Source organism: Apaloderma vittatum, unplaced genomic scaffold (genome assembly GCF_000703405.1).
Source record: "Apaloderma vittatum isolate BGI_N311 unplaced genomic scaffold, ASM70340v1 scaffold32514, whole genome shotgun sequence".
Classification (NCBI taxonomy): domain Eukaryota; kingdom Metazoa; phylum Chordata; class Aves; order Trogoniformes; family Trogonidae; genus Apaloderma; species Apaloderma vittatum.
Window position 1 is genome coordinate 1 of NW_009713776.1, and position 16,498 is coordinate 16,498.

The window sequence follows — 16,498 nt, forward strand, 5'->3', positions numbered from 1 at the left end:
GGAGCAGCGCCTCGCCGGTTTAGGTGAAAACCACGCAAGACGTTGCGGGCACCAGCCGTGGCGTGGCTGAAGCCGTTGGCAGCTTTGTGGGAGAAAGTTACACCGAGTTTTGTGGGTTGTGTCTGTCACCTCATTCGCTGTCACAGGTGTTTATGAACAGAAAATGGTGCAATGGAAGGGAGTCTGCCTAAAAGTAGCACCATCTGTGGAGCTGCCAGCTCTGCCTTGTGCTGCATGCTGGCATAACATTTCATGTGGTGGTGGTTAAGAAAAAGCTGTTTGTGTCTTTGAGTTCTGCTGTTTAACCCTTCGGTTTTGTTTCTCTTAACAGTGACTGTGTTCTTAAGCACTTTGACTCCGAAATTCTACTTTGCCCTTACAGTGACTTCGTCTTTTATATCTGGACTGATATTTGTAAGTAGTCCACTCTTATTCTTTTAAACACCTGTGAGATGCTGTCACCAGGGGTAAATGGAATCGGCTTTTCTTGGTCGGACTCTAGAGGGTGCCTTTGCACTAGGAAGGAACTTGTCGTTTAGGATCTTCTCTGATGTTGTTGTACCTGCTCTTGCTATATGTGGGGTGTCTAAGGAAAATAACTTGTACCTGTTTTAGAAACTCGGGCTCGCCCTAAGGAGGTACCTGCCCATATGTACGTATCCATATATGTGTGCCTGCACATAGCTTCATTAGAAATGCAAAATATACCTATAAACTCTGCAGACTTCTCAGAAAACACCGCGATTTGGTTTCTGAATCCCTTCTAAACAAGGTGGTTAAGGGTTTAGCTGGTAATTTGGGGGGCAGCTTTTGTGCTCGTGTCCTCCTCTCTCACCAGCTTTGGTGAGCAGATGGGCCGGTGATTGAGCTCGGCCTCAGAGGGAGGAGCACACGGACAGGCCTGACTTTGCGTGAAGCGAGTGGGGCACACCTGCACCCCCAGTTCTGCTGCTGCAGCGGGTTCTGCACTGAGGATCATCTAACTGATGCAGAATGTGGCACTACATACAAATCTTCTGAGTTAATCTTTATTTTCAGTGTTAAAAGATACAGAAAATGCCTCTTCTCATCAGTTAAACCCGTTTGCCAGAATGCGCAAAATCTGTTTCATGGGTGACTTTTTGTAGGCACCAAAAAAAAAAAAGAAATCTTATTTATGTGTCAGAAAAACTGTTTGCTCTAAGTAATGTTGCTTGGGTCCCGATTGAAGGATTTAAGGAAAGCCTAGAAGGGGATGGATTCCGCTTGTGAGACGTTTTGCGTAGGTTGCTCCTAAGAGAAAAAAGCGGTTATTGACCAGCTGCCATTTGTAGTAACGCTTCTTACCAAAGAGCTCTCTTTGTCCAAACATCACATCCTTCTGCGCAATAATGAAAGTACTCGGGTAGGTTGATCCAGGGCTGACTGTGTGGCATCGTGCTCGGGGCCTTGTGACACGCAGGTATTTTTAATATCTTCAGAGAGAGAGATGGTGAGATTTTGACCCAAAGTGACCTTGATTTCTGCCAATTCAGCCTTTTCTCTTTGGACTTTTCTGAATGACAGAACATGTCAGCCTAACTGTCTGTCTTGTGTTGTATTATTTTATATTATTTTTGTGAAATTAAAAAGCTGCACCTGTCCTGAGGTTCTGGTCTCTGTGCAGGTTCCCTGTGCAGGCACTGTTTGAAAGTGTTTAGAAGTTCTAAAATTTGTTTCAATCTTTTTCATGTTATGTGTGTGATCCTGCAGGACAGGACAGGCCAAACCAAATCACCAGCGTTAATTTGTGTGTAGATAAGTTCTGTCTGGTCCTTTGCAGGAGGATGTGCTGGCTGTGAACAACTGGCTCTTCTGTCTCTGATGTTTATGTTGGAAAGGTGTTGCCTAGAGAGACTCCTGGTGCTTTTTCCTCCCCGTGACAGGTGTTTGAGTGGTGGCATTTCCGAAAATACGGCACGTCCTTCATTGAGCAGGTTTCTGTGAGTCACCTGAGGCCCCTCATCGGCGGCGTGGAGAACAGCCCCCCCGCCCCAGCCGCCTTCTCGGCCGGGGAGAGTGAGCCGAGCAGGCAGAGCATGCCAGGTGATTGTCCCCGGCTCCCTGCAGCTTTCCTTGTGCTGTGAGGCCACCGGTTTGCGTGGACTGGCTTTTAAATGGCTTAGCCTCTGCATTTATGAAAAAGATTGTATGACTGTGCTCAGGTTGTGTAACCATAAAATGAAAACGGCTTTTGAAAGTACAACTGCATTTGCATTGCTGCATTTTAAAGTCAAGGTAGTATTTCCTGTGTCCTTAATTTTAAAAGTACTTTTTTTTTTTTTTCCCCCAGAGTGCAAAGTGTGGAGAAATCCTCTCAATCTTTTCAGAGGGGCAGAGTATAGCAGGTATTAAATATCTCCGTTTCCATTGCGTGTCTTTAAAATTAACCAGGGACATACACGTGACTTCTTCACAGAGCTTGCACTAGTACTGTCAGGAGACAGCCGAGACCTGCAAGGTTATGGGGGTGATTGATGCCAATCATCTCTCCAAGCTTTGGCAGTTTCAGTGTTAGGAATGCAAATATTACGGTAACATCATCAGGCTTTTTAAGAGTAAAGCAGGAGAAAAACTTTAGTCAGAGCTTGAGACAGTGAGCCTGAACCTAAACTCTCTTTTACTAAACTGATAGGGCTGTATTGTAAGTCTCTCTGTGTTATTTCATAGGAAAGGCTGCTTCCTAGGAAGCCTGTTCCCAGGTTTTATGGAGCTTTACAGCCTGTATGGGTTATGGTCCAGTAGTACTTGTAACTTGTGGTTAGTAGCTGCAGTCTTTGAATAGAACCGTTCAGCACTGGCCTCAGCTGCCGGGCACATCAGACGTCCCCCTTGGTGTCGGCGTGGCTGTTCACTGAGAGTGCCTCTGACTGGTATTTCTCCCCTTAAAGATACATGTGGGTGACGGGGAAGGAGCCTCTTACGTACTATGACATGAATTTGTCTGCTCAAGATCATCAGAACTTTTTCACGTGTGACACAGACGCCCTCCGGCCCTCGGACACAGGTACCGGGGTCGCAGGGTGCGGGGTGTGACTGTCGAGGGGCCAGTGGGGGGTTTCCATACGCTTCACGGTGGTGCAAGGTGTCACGTCAAATGTTTTGCAAAACAATAACCTTTCTCATAAGGAGGTTTAATAGATGTATTTAGCGAGAAGATGGTTTTTTACACGTGCTTTCTCTACTAACTCTGAGGCTGTCAGCATCCTGACGTGTTTTAAGATCTCACGCTTTTCAAATAATTAGCAGCACGATACTGAAAACCTGGATTGTATTCTCAACAGCCAAGGATGTGGTCTCATTTAAACCTTAGTAATGAATAGCACAGCGCCAGATTTTGTTCGTTGTTCCACATGTTCAGTGCAGAAAACGTTCCCTACCTGGTTATTGTCAGGCCGAGCGCGAGCTATTGTCCATTTGTCACGTTCCGGAAGCGTTCCCTGTCGGCTGGCCCTGACATGCTTGATGTGAACGATGTGTTTTTGTTTCACAGAAAGGAGTGCATTGTCTCGCTTGCTAAGCCAAGACTAATATTTTGTTTCCAAAAGAAAACTCAAACGTTTTTCCACGTTATTCTTGCTGGACAGTAGAAGGTTTTGTTCCAAAAGAAACATGTATAGATCCTTCGGTTTTCTTATCGTACTTGAGATAGGCCAGATACCTAACTCCGTGAGTGGAAGGTTTGGATTCTGTCAGAGCTGTTCTTTGGTGTGGAAGCTCTTAGCTCTGCACAGAAGATGGTGGCTCCAAGTATGTTGTTTCTCTTTTGCTAGAAGTTGCTTTTCAATTTGGCGTTTTCAAGGGAAGCGCAGCGGGGAGGAGCCGAGAGCCCTTGCAGCGACCCTGCGCGCTCCCTGTGGGACCGCATCTGTGCAGACGAGTTGTAATTCGGGCGACCCCTCCGAATGGATGAAAATCGTTTCCTGGAACACTGTCTAACAAGGCAGGATGTCTTGAACTGCCTTTGTCATGTTATGCCACCCGAACGAGCTTTGTAAATTTAAAGCGAAATTGTTTAACCCTTTATGATCTGGTAGTTGCCTGAGGTATTTAAGTATGAGCCTTAGGTGCGTGCAAGGCACAGCTTTCTCTGGCATTGTTTTCTTTGAAGCGCTGTTTGAAAGCTTCGGTTAAAATTCTGTGCAGGTCTGTGCAAGAACCTGTGTTTATCAGTTGCTTCTGCCAAGCTTTTGGCATGTCTTGGAAGATGTTTCAAAAATCTGTAGCAATTTAGAAACTGTACATCTGCCTGGTTATGTAAGCTGCCCGTGCTCCTCAGCGTAGGAGGTCTTCAATGGTCAGTGAATAATCTTCCTGGCGGTGTTGCTTTCTTAAATGAAATTTGGGACTTGATGAGAAGTTGCAAGATTCTGCTGGTTGTTGTAGAAACGCTGGAATTAAAACGCTTCCCTCTAACAACCCTCTAGCAAACAGGAATTTGCCAGTGGAAGAGAGTGTTCATGTGGAGCTGAGGCCTGGGCAGCTCCCAGCTTTTCCGCCTGTGTCTCTGTCCCTCACCGGCCTTTCCCTGTTTTTGTACCAGTTATGCAGAAAGCATGGCGAGAGAGAAACCCCCAAGCCCGGATTAAAGCAGCGTATCAAGCTTTGGAGTTGAACAATGAGTAAGTTCAGAGGATGAGCTCAATTGCTGTATTTCTGGTGTGAGAGATGCAGTGATGCCGAGCAGGCTGTCACCTTCTGCTTCTAATCATTTACTTTTAGCAAAGTTCCAAATAGGGGACTTTGGTGACTGAGAACTGCACATGGCGTTGTCAGTTGTGATGAAGTGTTGAGCTGTTCTATAAAAAAATGGCTTTTGTTCTCCTTTGGGAAGGATTTTTTTAAAAAAATCTTTGTATCGGTAGCAATAACAAATGAGAAGTTTTGTTCAGGTGTGGAAGAGTCCAAATGGCACATTGTGGTGATACTGTATTTGGAGCTCGCAGGTGCCACTCCCCCAAGGGATTTAAAAATAGTCTTCTCACCCAAACCAAAGAATTTCACGCACTTCCGTGGCCCCTTTTGCTTTGTAGTCTCCCTGGTTTTGTGTAAAACGTCTTCCTCCTGGTTTTAAAAAAGCAAAGCAAACAGAAAACGCCTCTCCAGACAATTGCCAGAGCATTTTTAATACTTCAAGGAAAATATTGACTCGCAGTTCCAATTCTTTCTTTTGTTCTTTCTCCAAATGTGTGTGTGTGTTCTGTAAAATGGAAAAGGTTCCTGTTTCCCTGGCACTCACCAGCTGAACTCAAGTCAGTGTTTTGGTAGTTATGTTGTCAGTGCTTAGATTTTAAACATAAGTGAAGACCGCCCATTTCTAATGCTTTTAACACTTATTTAACATAGTAAACTCTGCCCCTTGGAATAATTAGTGATTTTTTTTTTTCCTTTATTGCAGCTGTGCCACTGCATATGTCCTCCTGGCTGAGGAAGAAGCAACAACTATTGTAGATGCTGAGAAGTATTTCAAGCAGGCTCTGAAAGCAGGAGAAATGATTTACAGGAAGTCTCAGAACTGCCATGCCCAAAGCCCCCAGCATGAAGCACAGCTGAGTAAGGACTCCTGAATCATGTAAACTCTGGGTTTTGTTTGAGCAGAAATGTGGGACTAAAGCTGTCAGTAGTGGTTCTGGTTGGATTCCCAAGGCAGGGAGGCGGTTCCTGCTGTTCCAGCCGTGCTTGTGGCACCTGCGCTGAGGGGCTGTCCTGGGCTGTCTGACCGAGGCTCAGGACGTTGTTGCTTCGGGTGTGGAGAAGCAAAGCAGCCTAATGAAGCAATTGGTGTGAATCAGTAGCACCTTCTTGTATTCTGCCCAACATTTTGGAAAAAACCCAGGATTTTTCAGGTCATTTTTAAGGTTGCTAGCGTTGGTCTAGATGAGTCTAGGTTGGGACAGCAGTAGTAATGGTTTTATGCTTTTATGTGTGGGTAGGAGAAAGGTGGTGGGATTTTTACTGGGTTTGGTGTTTTGTGGGATTTTTTTGAGGGAAAGGGAAGGAGAGGTAAGGATTGAAAGTGCTGGACTAATTTTTTTGTGTGTCTTTGTAATCAGGAAGAGACACCAATGTATTGGTATATGTGAAAAGGAGACTAGCCATGTGTGCAAGGAAACTGGGAAGAATACGAGAAGCAGTAAAAATGATGAGAGATGTAAGTAAAAATAAAAAAGAGAGCAACTCTTGTTTTCAGTGACATTATCCTAGTGAATGGTTTAATGTTCCTTTCTAGGCGTCATAATTAATCTAATAGAATTATTTTCCAAGGAAACTTGCCTATCATGATTCATGTCTTTTTCAGAACTTTTTTTTGATTCATATATGTACCTTCTCAGTTCTGTTGTGAGCTTTGCTTCCTGCTTGACTCAGTGACTGACTTGTCAAAATAGCCAACTTCAGATTTCATCACCATTCTTCTTTCACTTGCCCCTAGGAAAATATTACTGACCAAACCAGCTCACGGTGGGAGTTGTGCAAATTTGGGCTGAGGGCGCGTTTTATGAACCTCAGCAGCTTTTATCCCAGTAGGTGGGTCTAGGGCAGAAAGGTAAAAATGATGCCATTCTGTGCACACTGCTTACGTGCCAGCTTCTGCCACTGTGAAAGAGGAGAACACTGCGATAACTTTAATTATTGTACTGATTTCTACGGATTTCAGGGATTTGAGAGCAATTCTCTATGTGCTTGATTTATTTCTCTTTCCTGACTTGCAGCTGATGAAAGAGTTTCCACTTCTCAGCATGCTGAATATTCATGAGAACCTTCTGGAGGCGCTGCTGGAGTTACAGGCTTACGCAGATGTCCAGGCGGTTCTAGCCAAGTACGACGGTAAGAGATCTGCCTGCTGGGAGATACTGGGGCTGTTGTCTGAGTGTGAGTGAGGTGGGCAGGGTGAGCCTGGCCAGCAGCAGCTGTCTGCCCGCGATCCCAGCTGGTCGGCTGCGTTCCCTTTGGCGGCAACAAGTGGGCCCTTCCAGAGTGTAAGTCAGGGTTTTTCTTTTGAATGATGAGGTCGAATCCAGGCAAGCTAAATTGCATACAAATTACTTTTTATGTTTCGAAGTTACTTCTAATCTGTAAAGAAACCTTGGAGCTCGCTTTGCTTCAATTCAAGGATTATTTTAATTTTTTAATCTCTTCTGCATCCCTGGTTATGCCTAAATTCATCAGCGTTTTTCAGTCAGCACATATGCCCCTAAGTAGTTGATGTAAATGAGATGGAAAAGGTAGTTTTTCCTTCTGTCATCTTGCAGACTTGGCCTCGTGATTCTGTAGTACCGAGGTTGCTCGCCGGGGATTAGCAGCGCGGAAGCATTCTCCGTGCCAGTGATGAGGAGCTTTGGGCCGTTAACTGGCCATCCTTTGCCTTCACTTTCCACCTCAACTAATATGTTTCAAGTGTTGTGCAAGTCTAGATAACGGTTAATAAAATGCACACTTACTAGTGTTTTGCCACCTAGATAATGCCCACATCACAGTGGGCAGCTGTCGAAGCTGTCCCTTCAATCACCTGCGAGCAGGGGGACGCGGAAGCAGGGTTTGTGGCAATCGTTCTCTGCCCTCGAGAAGCCAGTGTGTTCCCTCGTGTCTGTTCTTCAGTGATTCAGGGAATCAAAAGTGTGATATTCTTGCCCAAATGCCGTGCCCCTTGCGCACGGCCATCCTTGCAGCCTGCTCCTGTGGCTTCCACCATCTGCGTTCTTCTATGTGGGCTCTTAGTAAATTAAGAAAGCTGTTTGCTCTTCTCCTGGTGCTTCTTTTTGTTAACATCAGGAATGGTGACGCTTTCTTAAAGCGTTGCTGATTTTTTTCTCAGCATCTGGAAAAACGAGTGTGAGCTTCAAACTCTCTGTAGCGCCCCTGTGTTTTGCTTGACACGACAGCCAGACTTCTATTAAGTGATGGACAAGCCCAGGATGGGATTTACAAAAAAAGCAAGAGCCATCTGACTATACACAACATGGTACTTGGGAATTAGACCCCAGACTTTGTCTGCTTTTAAAGTAAACTTGTACTGTGGAGTGTTAACCTTCTAATCTGTAATTGTCAGCTCAAACTTGGCCTCGGATGTTCTACAAAACCTACAACTAAAAGAATTTTTCCCTGTGGAGCTGGGAAATAGTTGAAGTTGCATTTTCGTTAAAGTCTGTCTGCCTGTCTGTAGTGTGATCTTTTTCGGTCAGCTTCTAGTCAGTCACTCTTTCGGCCTCATATAAAACTCTGGGTGTGTGTGCAGTTGCAAAATTAGGTAAAGATTAGAAGCTTGTTTTAAACCTTCATGGGTTAATACAGAAGTACACTGTTCTCAAGTGTGGAGTTACATATGTGGATCTCTTTGAATTCAGTGTCGGTCTCTTGGTATGTTTAGAAGAAAAAATTACTCTTTACCACTTCACTACAACTGTGAGTTTTTAATCCGCGGCTGACTGGTGACCAGACAGAAGACTGTGCAAAGAAATTCAGAGTTTCTAATCGTAGCTGAAATGTTCCAGATGTTACATTCATTGTCTGGTACACCCAAGTAGATATCTGTAAGCTTAAAGGATGTGGGCTGAAAATGTTTGTCTTGCCTTAGGAATCTTACAGCTTAATTATTTTGTTTTATCGTAGATATCAGTCTTCCAAAATCAGCAGCGATCTGTTACACAGCAGCCCTGCTAAAAGCCAGAGCTGTTTCAGAAAGGTGAGCAAGCACGGTTGTGAAAACGGTGGTTTGTTGCTAATCTTGGGCTGTGCTGTAAAACACGAATTAGAGGTCTAGATCTAGTATGTAACAGTTCTATTTCTAAAAGCAAGTTAGGTTTATTATTTCTGTTTCCGTAGATACATGTGTGTGTAGTTAAATGCAGGTTGAAGTTTCTTTGAAGCATCCATGAAGTGAATGGGGTGAAGATGTTTTTGGGAGCCCTGTACCCCCGTGTGCTTTGGTATCAAATAATTTTCAGTATCTCGCTTGTGTTGTTCAGCGATTGGTTGTTCTGTGGGTTGGGTGCAGGATGTCTGGGGCAGTTGATGTTGGCATTTCACTTGACACCCGGTTAGCATTTATTATTTATTGCTTTTGGTCAGTGTGAGTTTTTCCCTTCAGATTCTCCCCAGAAACTGCCTCCAAAAGAGGGCTTAGTACAGCAGAAATCAACGCTGTGGAAGCAATTCACAGAGCTGTGGAGTTTAACCCTCATGTTCCAAAGGTAAGAGGATTTTATTTCCTATTGGACCACTTTTTACTGTCTTCTGAAAAAAGTCATGTTTTATGTTGTCCCCTTGTTACTGGAGCCTTTCTAGCGCCATGTTTTCTGGAAGTTGGTTATAACTCCAGCCTTTGAGTTGTTAAACCCACTAGGGCTTAAGTCGTAATGTTTGTGGCCAGAATTAGTTGTTTGCAACAGGTGATGATGGCCGAGAGTCAGACTGCACCGAGCGCTGGGCGAAAGGAAAACCTTGCGCTGCTTTTCCCTGTCCCAGAGCTGGTGCTGCTTTCGGTTTGGGACCTTGACTGCAGAAGGCTGGCTTAGCGCTGGGCCTAATCCTCTGCAAATGATCGTGGAGTCCCGGTGGCTGTGGCTGTGAAGGCTCGAATTATCCGGCCGCTGGGCTCTGTCTGCCTGTCCAATCCAATAGAATGTGCACCCAGAGAGCTAATTGCTGGCAGAAATTGCTGCTTGTTTGCATGACTGATCAAGAGCGCAGCAAGTTCATTTCAGACAGTCTCAGACAGATTTTGCTTTAGCCTCTGCCTTTAGGGGAAGAAGATTATAACGCATTATCATTACCTAAAAGTTCTTTTATTTTGTGTATCCTTCAGTTATTTCAGGAGCCTCACGTACCTTTGTAAAGAAGTTAGATAGCATTTCAGCCAGGCTGTTTGCAAAATGTGTCCTTTAGTCCTGCAGCCAGCCACGGAAACTGATTGCAGGTCGCATTAATTCAATCTTCTCCTGTCACTGTGTGTCCATCCAGCCTTCTTCATGATTTTTTTTAATTACAGTATTGCCTTGAAACACCGATTTGTGAGATGACAGGGCAGAATTTCATTGGTGTTCGTTGTTCAGGGCTCCGAGATGCTCAGTCCCTGCAAACAAGTGAACGAGGGCGCAGACGAGTGCAGCAGCTTTCTCCTTGGGTTGCCGGGGAGGAATCGGGGTTTGGAATTTGCAGTCTTGTCTGTCCCATGGGCTGAAAATAAACGAGTGCGTAAAGTAGAAATCCCTTCATTCTTGCATCTCATGCAAGCGGTTGTCTTTGCATGTAACTGCGTTTTGCACAAGGAAAATAAAATAACGTTTGCGTCTCTTTGAGTTATGCTTTCACAAGAGTGGGTTTGGTTTGGAAAATTAGGAAGGAGTTTTATTTTAGAAAAACGGCACTTGGAAGCCATTTAAATTAGGGCTCTGTGACCACGTTTGGTGCCGTAGGGAACAGCCGTCCCACGGACGCGCGGTGGGGCTACCCCGCTGGTGCCGCCCTCGCTGTTGGGCGCTGCGCAGCGCGTGAGGAGTCAGGTCAGGGGTCAGATATTTGAGACCGTTTTCCCACAGCAGCCCCTGTGTGAGTGATCCTTTACTGTGTTTAAAAAAAAAAATTGGGGGGGAAAAAAAATCGAAGAGGATTAGGGAGGATTAGCAAGAATATTACCCTCCGGAGCGTAGGCCCAAGGCACTCGGAGAAGGACCTAGCCAGGCAGTAAATGTGCTTTATTTGGCCGGGGCACAACCCCTCCTACATTCCTTCAAGAATCTGAATGGGAAAAGTTAAGTCCTCAAACGGGATTAGTAAATAATCTCATAGTTTGTGGCATCTGCTGAAATAAATCGGCGAGTTAGCTGCATTCTTACACTTTGGGAGACAGTGAAAGGAATTGCCGGCTACGTTGATCAAAGGTGTGGATTAGCTTTGGCTGTTATTGGATGCGACACTATATGCCAGGGGAGGACAACTCACAGGTAGAGGCTAGAGCTGAAACTGTCATTTCATTCTTGTAAAAATTACTCATCTGCTTTAAAAGCTAAGTTCAAATGAATACCTGTCTTTTTTAATGCACCATGAGAAAACAAAATTGCATGTCCTGTGTTTCAAGGAAAATGGAAAATGATTAATCCTTGTGCTCTTTGACCCTTCTGTGCTCTGCATCAGATACTCCACTGGTGTAGGGAGAAGGCTGAAATCGAAAAAATCTGAAATCAGAGATACTTTGTGGTCATCCAGCAAAACCACATTAAAACCAGATTTCCCTGGGTTTGGTTTGTAATTCTTCCTTTGGTTAGCATACTGACACTTGATGGTTTGCAACTCACACTTGAGAGCCAACAAGAACTCCGCCACCTACATTGAAACTTTCAGTGATGAAATGAGGAGCAAAAAAAAATGTTGGCTTGGTTTTTTTGTTAGCCTAAACTTGGTAGTATAGCGGTGGTGGTACGCTTTTTGCACATTCCGCAAGAATGTATTTTTATTTTTGAAGATGTTCTGTTTTGTTTTTTTTTCCTTATACTTGGTGTGTGAAAACCCCAGTTTAAGTGTCATGCACAGTTACTTGTTTGGCTGCTTTTCACTCCCCAGAGGGGTGCAGGCTGGCTGCCCTGGGTGGGGATGGGCTCTTTCTCAACAGGTGGAAGTTGTGTGTTGGCCTCAGTGATGTCTCAAATGATCGTTTATGCTTTACGATTAAAGATTTTGGAACATCCCATGTAACCAAGCGTGCTGTTTTTCCTTTCAGTATTTACTAGAAATGAAGAGCTTAGTGCTACCTCCAGAGCACATCCTGAAGCGAGGGGACAGCGAGGCAGTAGCGTATGCTTTTTTTCACCTCCAGCACTGGAAGAGGATAGAAGGGGCTCTAAATCTGCTGCACTGCACATGGGAAGGCAGTAAGTGTCTCTCCTGACTTTGTTTCTTCCTGCACAGTAGACTCTCTGCCTTTATTCGCCTGAAACGGGATTGCTTCTCTTTGTGAGAAGCTGATTGCTCGGTTTAGATACTGATCGAATGTCGCTCACTCTTCTCTCAGCATTTCGGATGATCCCGTACCCGTTAGAGAAAGGCCACCTTTTCTATCCCTACCCGAGCTGCACAGAAACAGCGGACAGAGAACTGTTGCCAAGTAAGTGGTTTCTAAGCAGTGCTGATAATAAAACATCAGCTGAGGACATGTTCAGCTTGTGGTATGCTGTATTTACCTTCCTGGGATTTTTTCTGTAGTTTGAGCTTCCTGTGAAGGGGATTCAGGTATTTGTTGATGTCCCCCCCAACCGATCCTGAAGCACTTGACATGTGCATGTGGTAAACGTTGGCTTGATTCTGTAATAACAGAGCAAGTCCTTCAGAGAGGGAAGCCTGTGTGTGCTGCCTTCAGACCAAGCTCGAGAACAACAGCCTGGATCAGTTGTTTAAATTGCTCCTTTAAAAGAAGCCAGACTGTTGCAGAGGAGCACTTGCCTTTCAGCAAGGACTGAGCTGTCGTTCCAGTCGCGCGTTCGGGCACCAGGCAGGACCTGTCTGTGGTCTTGCAGAGGGCCCTGGCTTAATCCATAGCTTCACAGAAGGTGTGTTGCTTTCTGTCGTTAATTCATTGGCACGTTTTTATCTGCTCCCTGGAGCTTTTTATCCCTGTGGGTATTTAATATATAATATATACACATATAACCCTTGATGCTGGAAAGTTACGTCTTCTGCAGCTGTTATTTCAAGATTACTTTGTGCAATTAAGAGCCTCCATGGTTTTTGCTTTAGGTAAGACAAACTAAATCACTAGGACCCACGCTCACCTTATTTAGGAAAACATTAGTTTAGACTAGATTTGGACTGTTAATTGCACATGTTAATAGAATTCCTTTGGGAGTGCACTTCTGCATCGTGAGGAAACCTAAGTCCCATGGGACTGGAAAGGGCTACTGCAAAAGCACCAGCAGACCCGCTGAGACCACAGCTGTGGAAAGGAAAACTACACATACACGTTTCTATTTAAAAGCCCAAAGTTATATTTAAAATGTGTAATTTAAATTTGCCCCCAGACTGCTTTAAATTACTCATTTCTCACTTAAGCAGGATATTGCACAAGGAATTCCTTGGTTAGCAACTAACCCTAAATTGTAGACTTTCCAGCATAATTAAACACCAACACATGCAGATATTTCAACACGATCAGTCACGCATTCCTGTTATGTTTTAAATATAAAACTACCCATAAATAAAATCATCTCAGCACTTTTATTGCAGTACTTCCTTGAGAAATCTTGACTGTTTTTTTAAATTTATCTGTGTAAAATAATGTTGACCAAATCAGAGATTCAGAAGTCCTGTATTCATCTGACTGGTAACCGTTCTCAAAGGGCAGTGAGCACAGAATTATCTTTAGTTGTCCTCATCTTCTGAATTTATTTTAATTTCCTGCATGATTACTTACGTCTATAGAAACTATTTTATTTCTTCATTAAAAAACCTTTAAAATCATGGGGTAGGAGTCAGAGCTGCAGATTTTCAGGGCCAGTAAGTAACTGTAAATTCCCCAAACAGGTCCTCAGCTAGTAACCAGTCGTAGTGTCTTGAGTGCTGAAAGCTCCATCTGCGAGCCCTTGGCCTGTCTAATCGCTGCCTTTTGGTTTTGTTACCATAGATTGGAAATTGCAAGGAGCTGCTATGTACAGAATTTATAACCTAGTCCCGGTACTGTTTTCTTTGAGGTCTACTCTGTCAGCTGTTCTGAAAAAATTTACTGTAGCCTACCAGCCAGAAATCTTTGAAAATTATTAAGGAGCTGCCTTGCATGTATATATAATGGGATGGTTGTTTTGTACTTGCTGGGCTGCTTAGGGGATGGAGAGATCTGCTGTTCTCTTCAGGTAACGTTATTAATGCTTCGGGGGGTTGAAAGCGTCTGAAATGTTTAAATGGGTCCAGGTAGTTTTGACAGGCTGCGAGTTTTGCAGTCCTTCCCTCCCTCCTGGTGAGAGAGTAGATACCAAAACCCAAGCCTGATGAAATGCTTCAAATATAAAGCCCATGCAAGGGAAAAAGAAAATGGGGGAGAGAGGGATGTGATGACTGCTAATAATGAAGACAAACATTCAATGTAGGGGAAAATTTTCTGAGCAGTTTAAGCACTGGGCTCTATTACGTGCTGCATGGGCGTCTTCAGTCTGCGCGTGCTCCTTCTCAAAGCCTAGAACCGAGTTCCAAGACTGTGTAAACAGTTCAGAAAACTGCCCTTGATTACCAGATGTCAATATTCTTCCTTTTTCCCTTTCAGCATTTCACGACGTCTCCGTTTACCCGCAGAAGGAACTTCCCTTTTTCATCCATTTCACAGCAGGCCTGTGCTCCTTCTCGGCCATGCTTGCCCTCCTGACGCACCAGTTCCCCGAGCTGATGGTCGTTTTTGCTAAAGCTGTAAGTGTTGTCCCTCTCCTGGGCCTTGCTTAGGTAACTTGGGGGACGTTTGGGAGTTGTGAGCTCCATGGTGAAGTAGGCTCCAGTCAGTCTCATGCTTGTGGGGCATGAATTATTTTCTCTCTCTTCGTGCTGCTTTAAATACACCTGAATTTGCTGCTGAGCGGTTTGTTCCTGTGGGTGCCTTCACTGCCCATCTCCTTTTTCCTTCTCTCCGCTCTGCTTTTTTTAAGATTTCTTTTCCTTGCTTATCTGTCAGCATTGCTGCTGCCTGTAACCTTGCTGTCTTGCCCCAGGCTCAGAAAGCTGTGCTCTGGCTTCAGCAGGGGGAGAAACCACGTCGCAGCTTCCCCTCACCGCTGCTGGGGCCGAGCCGTGCAGGGTGTTTGGCCTTTGTTGAGCTGCGGATCTTGTGCAGCAGAGCAGAGGCAAGCAAAGAGCTCTGAACCCTCAGCGAGTCATTTATTCTAGCTTTGCTAATCAAAATAGAGGGCGAAAGGCGTTAAAATGTGGCAGGTAACAGAGCCCGGGGAGGTGAGTCTCTCTGTCTTAAGAATACGCAGTTCCTAAAAGCGTTGGCTTTGCGAGTGCCTGTAGCCTGCAGTGTCCAAGTCAGGCAGGTCTGAGAGCGGGGCCTCATTTCCACACGGTTCTGTTGATCTTTATGTTGGAAAATGTAGTTGGACATGCCAGTGACAAATTTCAGTGCTGCTCATAATTGGCTGGGCTCGTAGCAACTAGGGTCTATCTGCTTGATTAATTCTGTAAGGGCTGCATTAGCAAAGTTGTGTGATTTCCAGAGAGATACAAGGTCAGATGTTATGCTAACAAAGACTCGCTTGGTGAAGTTCTCTCTGCTGGGTTTCTCAAACCAAAAAAAAGACTTTGTACAAGTTAGTTGGCTTTGCGTGACAGCAGTTTGAACATCAAGTGACATGTCCAAGGCGGGGAAAACTCCCAGGGGTTGGTCGTTTGGCAGCAGGTTTGTTTCACGTATTTTCTGTAGGAAAGGACAGATAGTGTCTCTTCAGCTGGAAAGGTGATGAAGCCTGCGTGTCCTGGTTCCAGCAGCCAAGTCACAGTGGTGACAGGCACGGACCGGAGGGTTCTTGCTGCTCGCTGGGCTGGTGCCATGCTGGTAAAAGTGGAGACCGTGCGTTGAGATGAGCAGACAAGAAGTGAATTCTCTGCTGATCTCTTGAGTACGACAGCTTAGAAGGAAATAACCACCCTCCAATATTCTGTTTTAGATAGAATCAATGTTAACTCCCAGTCATTAATGACTAATATTCTTGCTTATTTTAATTATCAGTTAGTCTTATGGCTGAGATCAAGAAAATTTGTAAGAAACATTCAGAAAACTTTCAGGAAGCAATGATACTCGGTATCAAACTAACACTACCGATTTCATTGGTAATTCCTTCAGGATTAGAACTCTAGGCAGTGCTGTGGTGGCTGCTAACGCTGTATAAAGCACTCTCTCTGGTAATTCCAGTGCTTTAAGCTTTCTAAATGATTTTTTTTTTTGTTTACCTGTGGATTTTATTATTTCAAGTGTGTTTTCATGCTGCTGCATTTTTACTTATTTAATATAGTGATTTGTGATAATAAAGTTGTAGATGGCAGATACCTGGAGTGCTTTGGCCTTAGCGAAAAAGTGATAGGAAATACACTTCCGATGAATTTTTGGGTTGTTGAATTTCCAGCAAATCTAGAACGTGAGTTTAGGAATGACAGCTGGGAGGTGCCGTGTGTATGGAATTTTTTGCTGTAAATGTCTAAGAGACTAAAATACGACTCCTTCGGTGACATTTCAGTTGCCCCGTAACCAGACTTGTTTGCAGCAGCTGAACCTGCAGTGAACTGCACGTCTCCAAAGGGCTTTGGGAAGCCGAATACCTTTCTATTGCCTCGAGAAGCTGCGTTTACATATTTTCATTTGTTAGTGCTTGAGTTTGTTTCCTCCATAATAAATCACAGGATAAACCTTGGCAAATTGCTAAAAACGTTCTGAGTGGCCAAAAATCACAATGAAGCGCTGGCTGGTTCCAAGGTACACAGCGCGGCGGCACCAAGCGGGGTGCTGGCACCGGCGGCA

At 44.6% G+C, this 16,498-nt stretch overlaps 1 protein-coding gene across 1 annotated transcript in view; it reads left to right on the forward strand.

The window, feature by feature from the left end:
- Positions 1-331: 331 nt before the first annotated feature.
- The window catches only part of LOC104273243 (suppressor of tumorigenicity 7 protein-like), a gene marked incomplete at its 5' end in the record, with an annotated part of 17,983 nt that continues 1,816 nt past the window's right edge, over positions 332-16,498 (forward strand). Inside the window, 13 exons of the mRNA XM_009868499.1 lie at positions 332-414; positions 1,905-2,064; positions 2,312-2,366; positions 2,910-3,025; positions 4,562-4,640; positions 5,417-5,571; positions 6,072-6,169; positions 6,729-6,843; positions 8,626-8,698; positions 9,104-9,206; positions 11,732-11,882; positions 12,023-12,115; positions 14,261-14,400. Of these exons, the coding sequence (XP_009866801.1) occupies positions 332-414; positions 1,905-2,064; positions 2,312-2,366; positions 2,910-3,025; positions 4,562-4,640; positions 5,417-5,571; positions 6,072-6,169; positions 6,729-6,843; positions 8,626-8,698; positions 9,104-9,206; positions 11,732-11,882; positions 12,023-12,115; positions 14,261-14,400 (1,421 nt within the window). The remainder of the gene's footprint in view (positions 415-1,904; positions 2,065-2,311; positions 2,367-2,909; positions 3,026-4,561; positions 4,641-5,416; positions 5,572-6,071; positions 6,170-6,728; positions 6,844-8,625; positions 8,699-9,103; positions 9,207-11,731; positions 11,883-12,022; positions 12,116-14,260; positions 14,401-16,498) is intronic.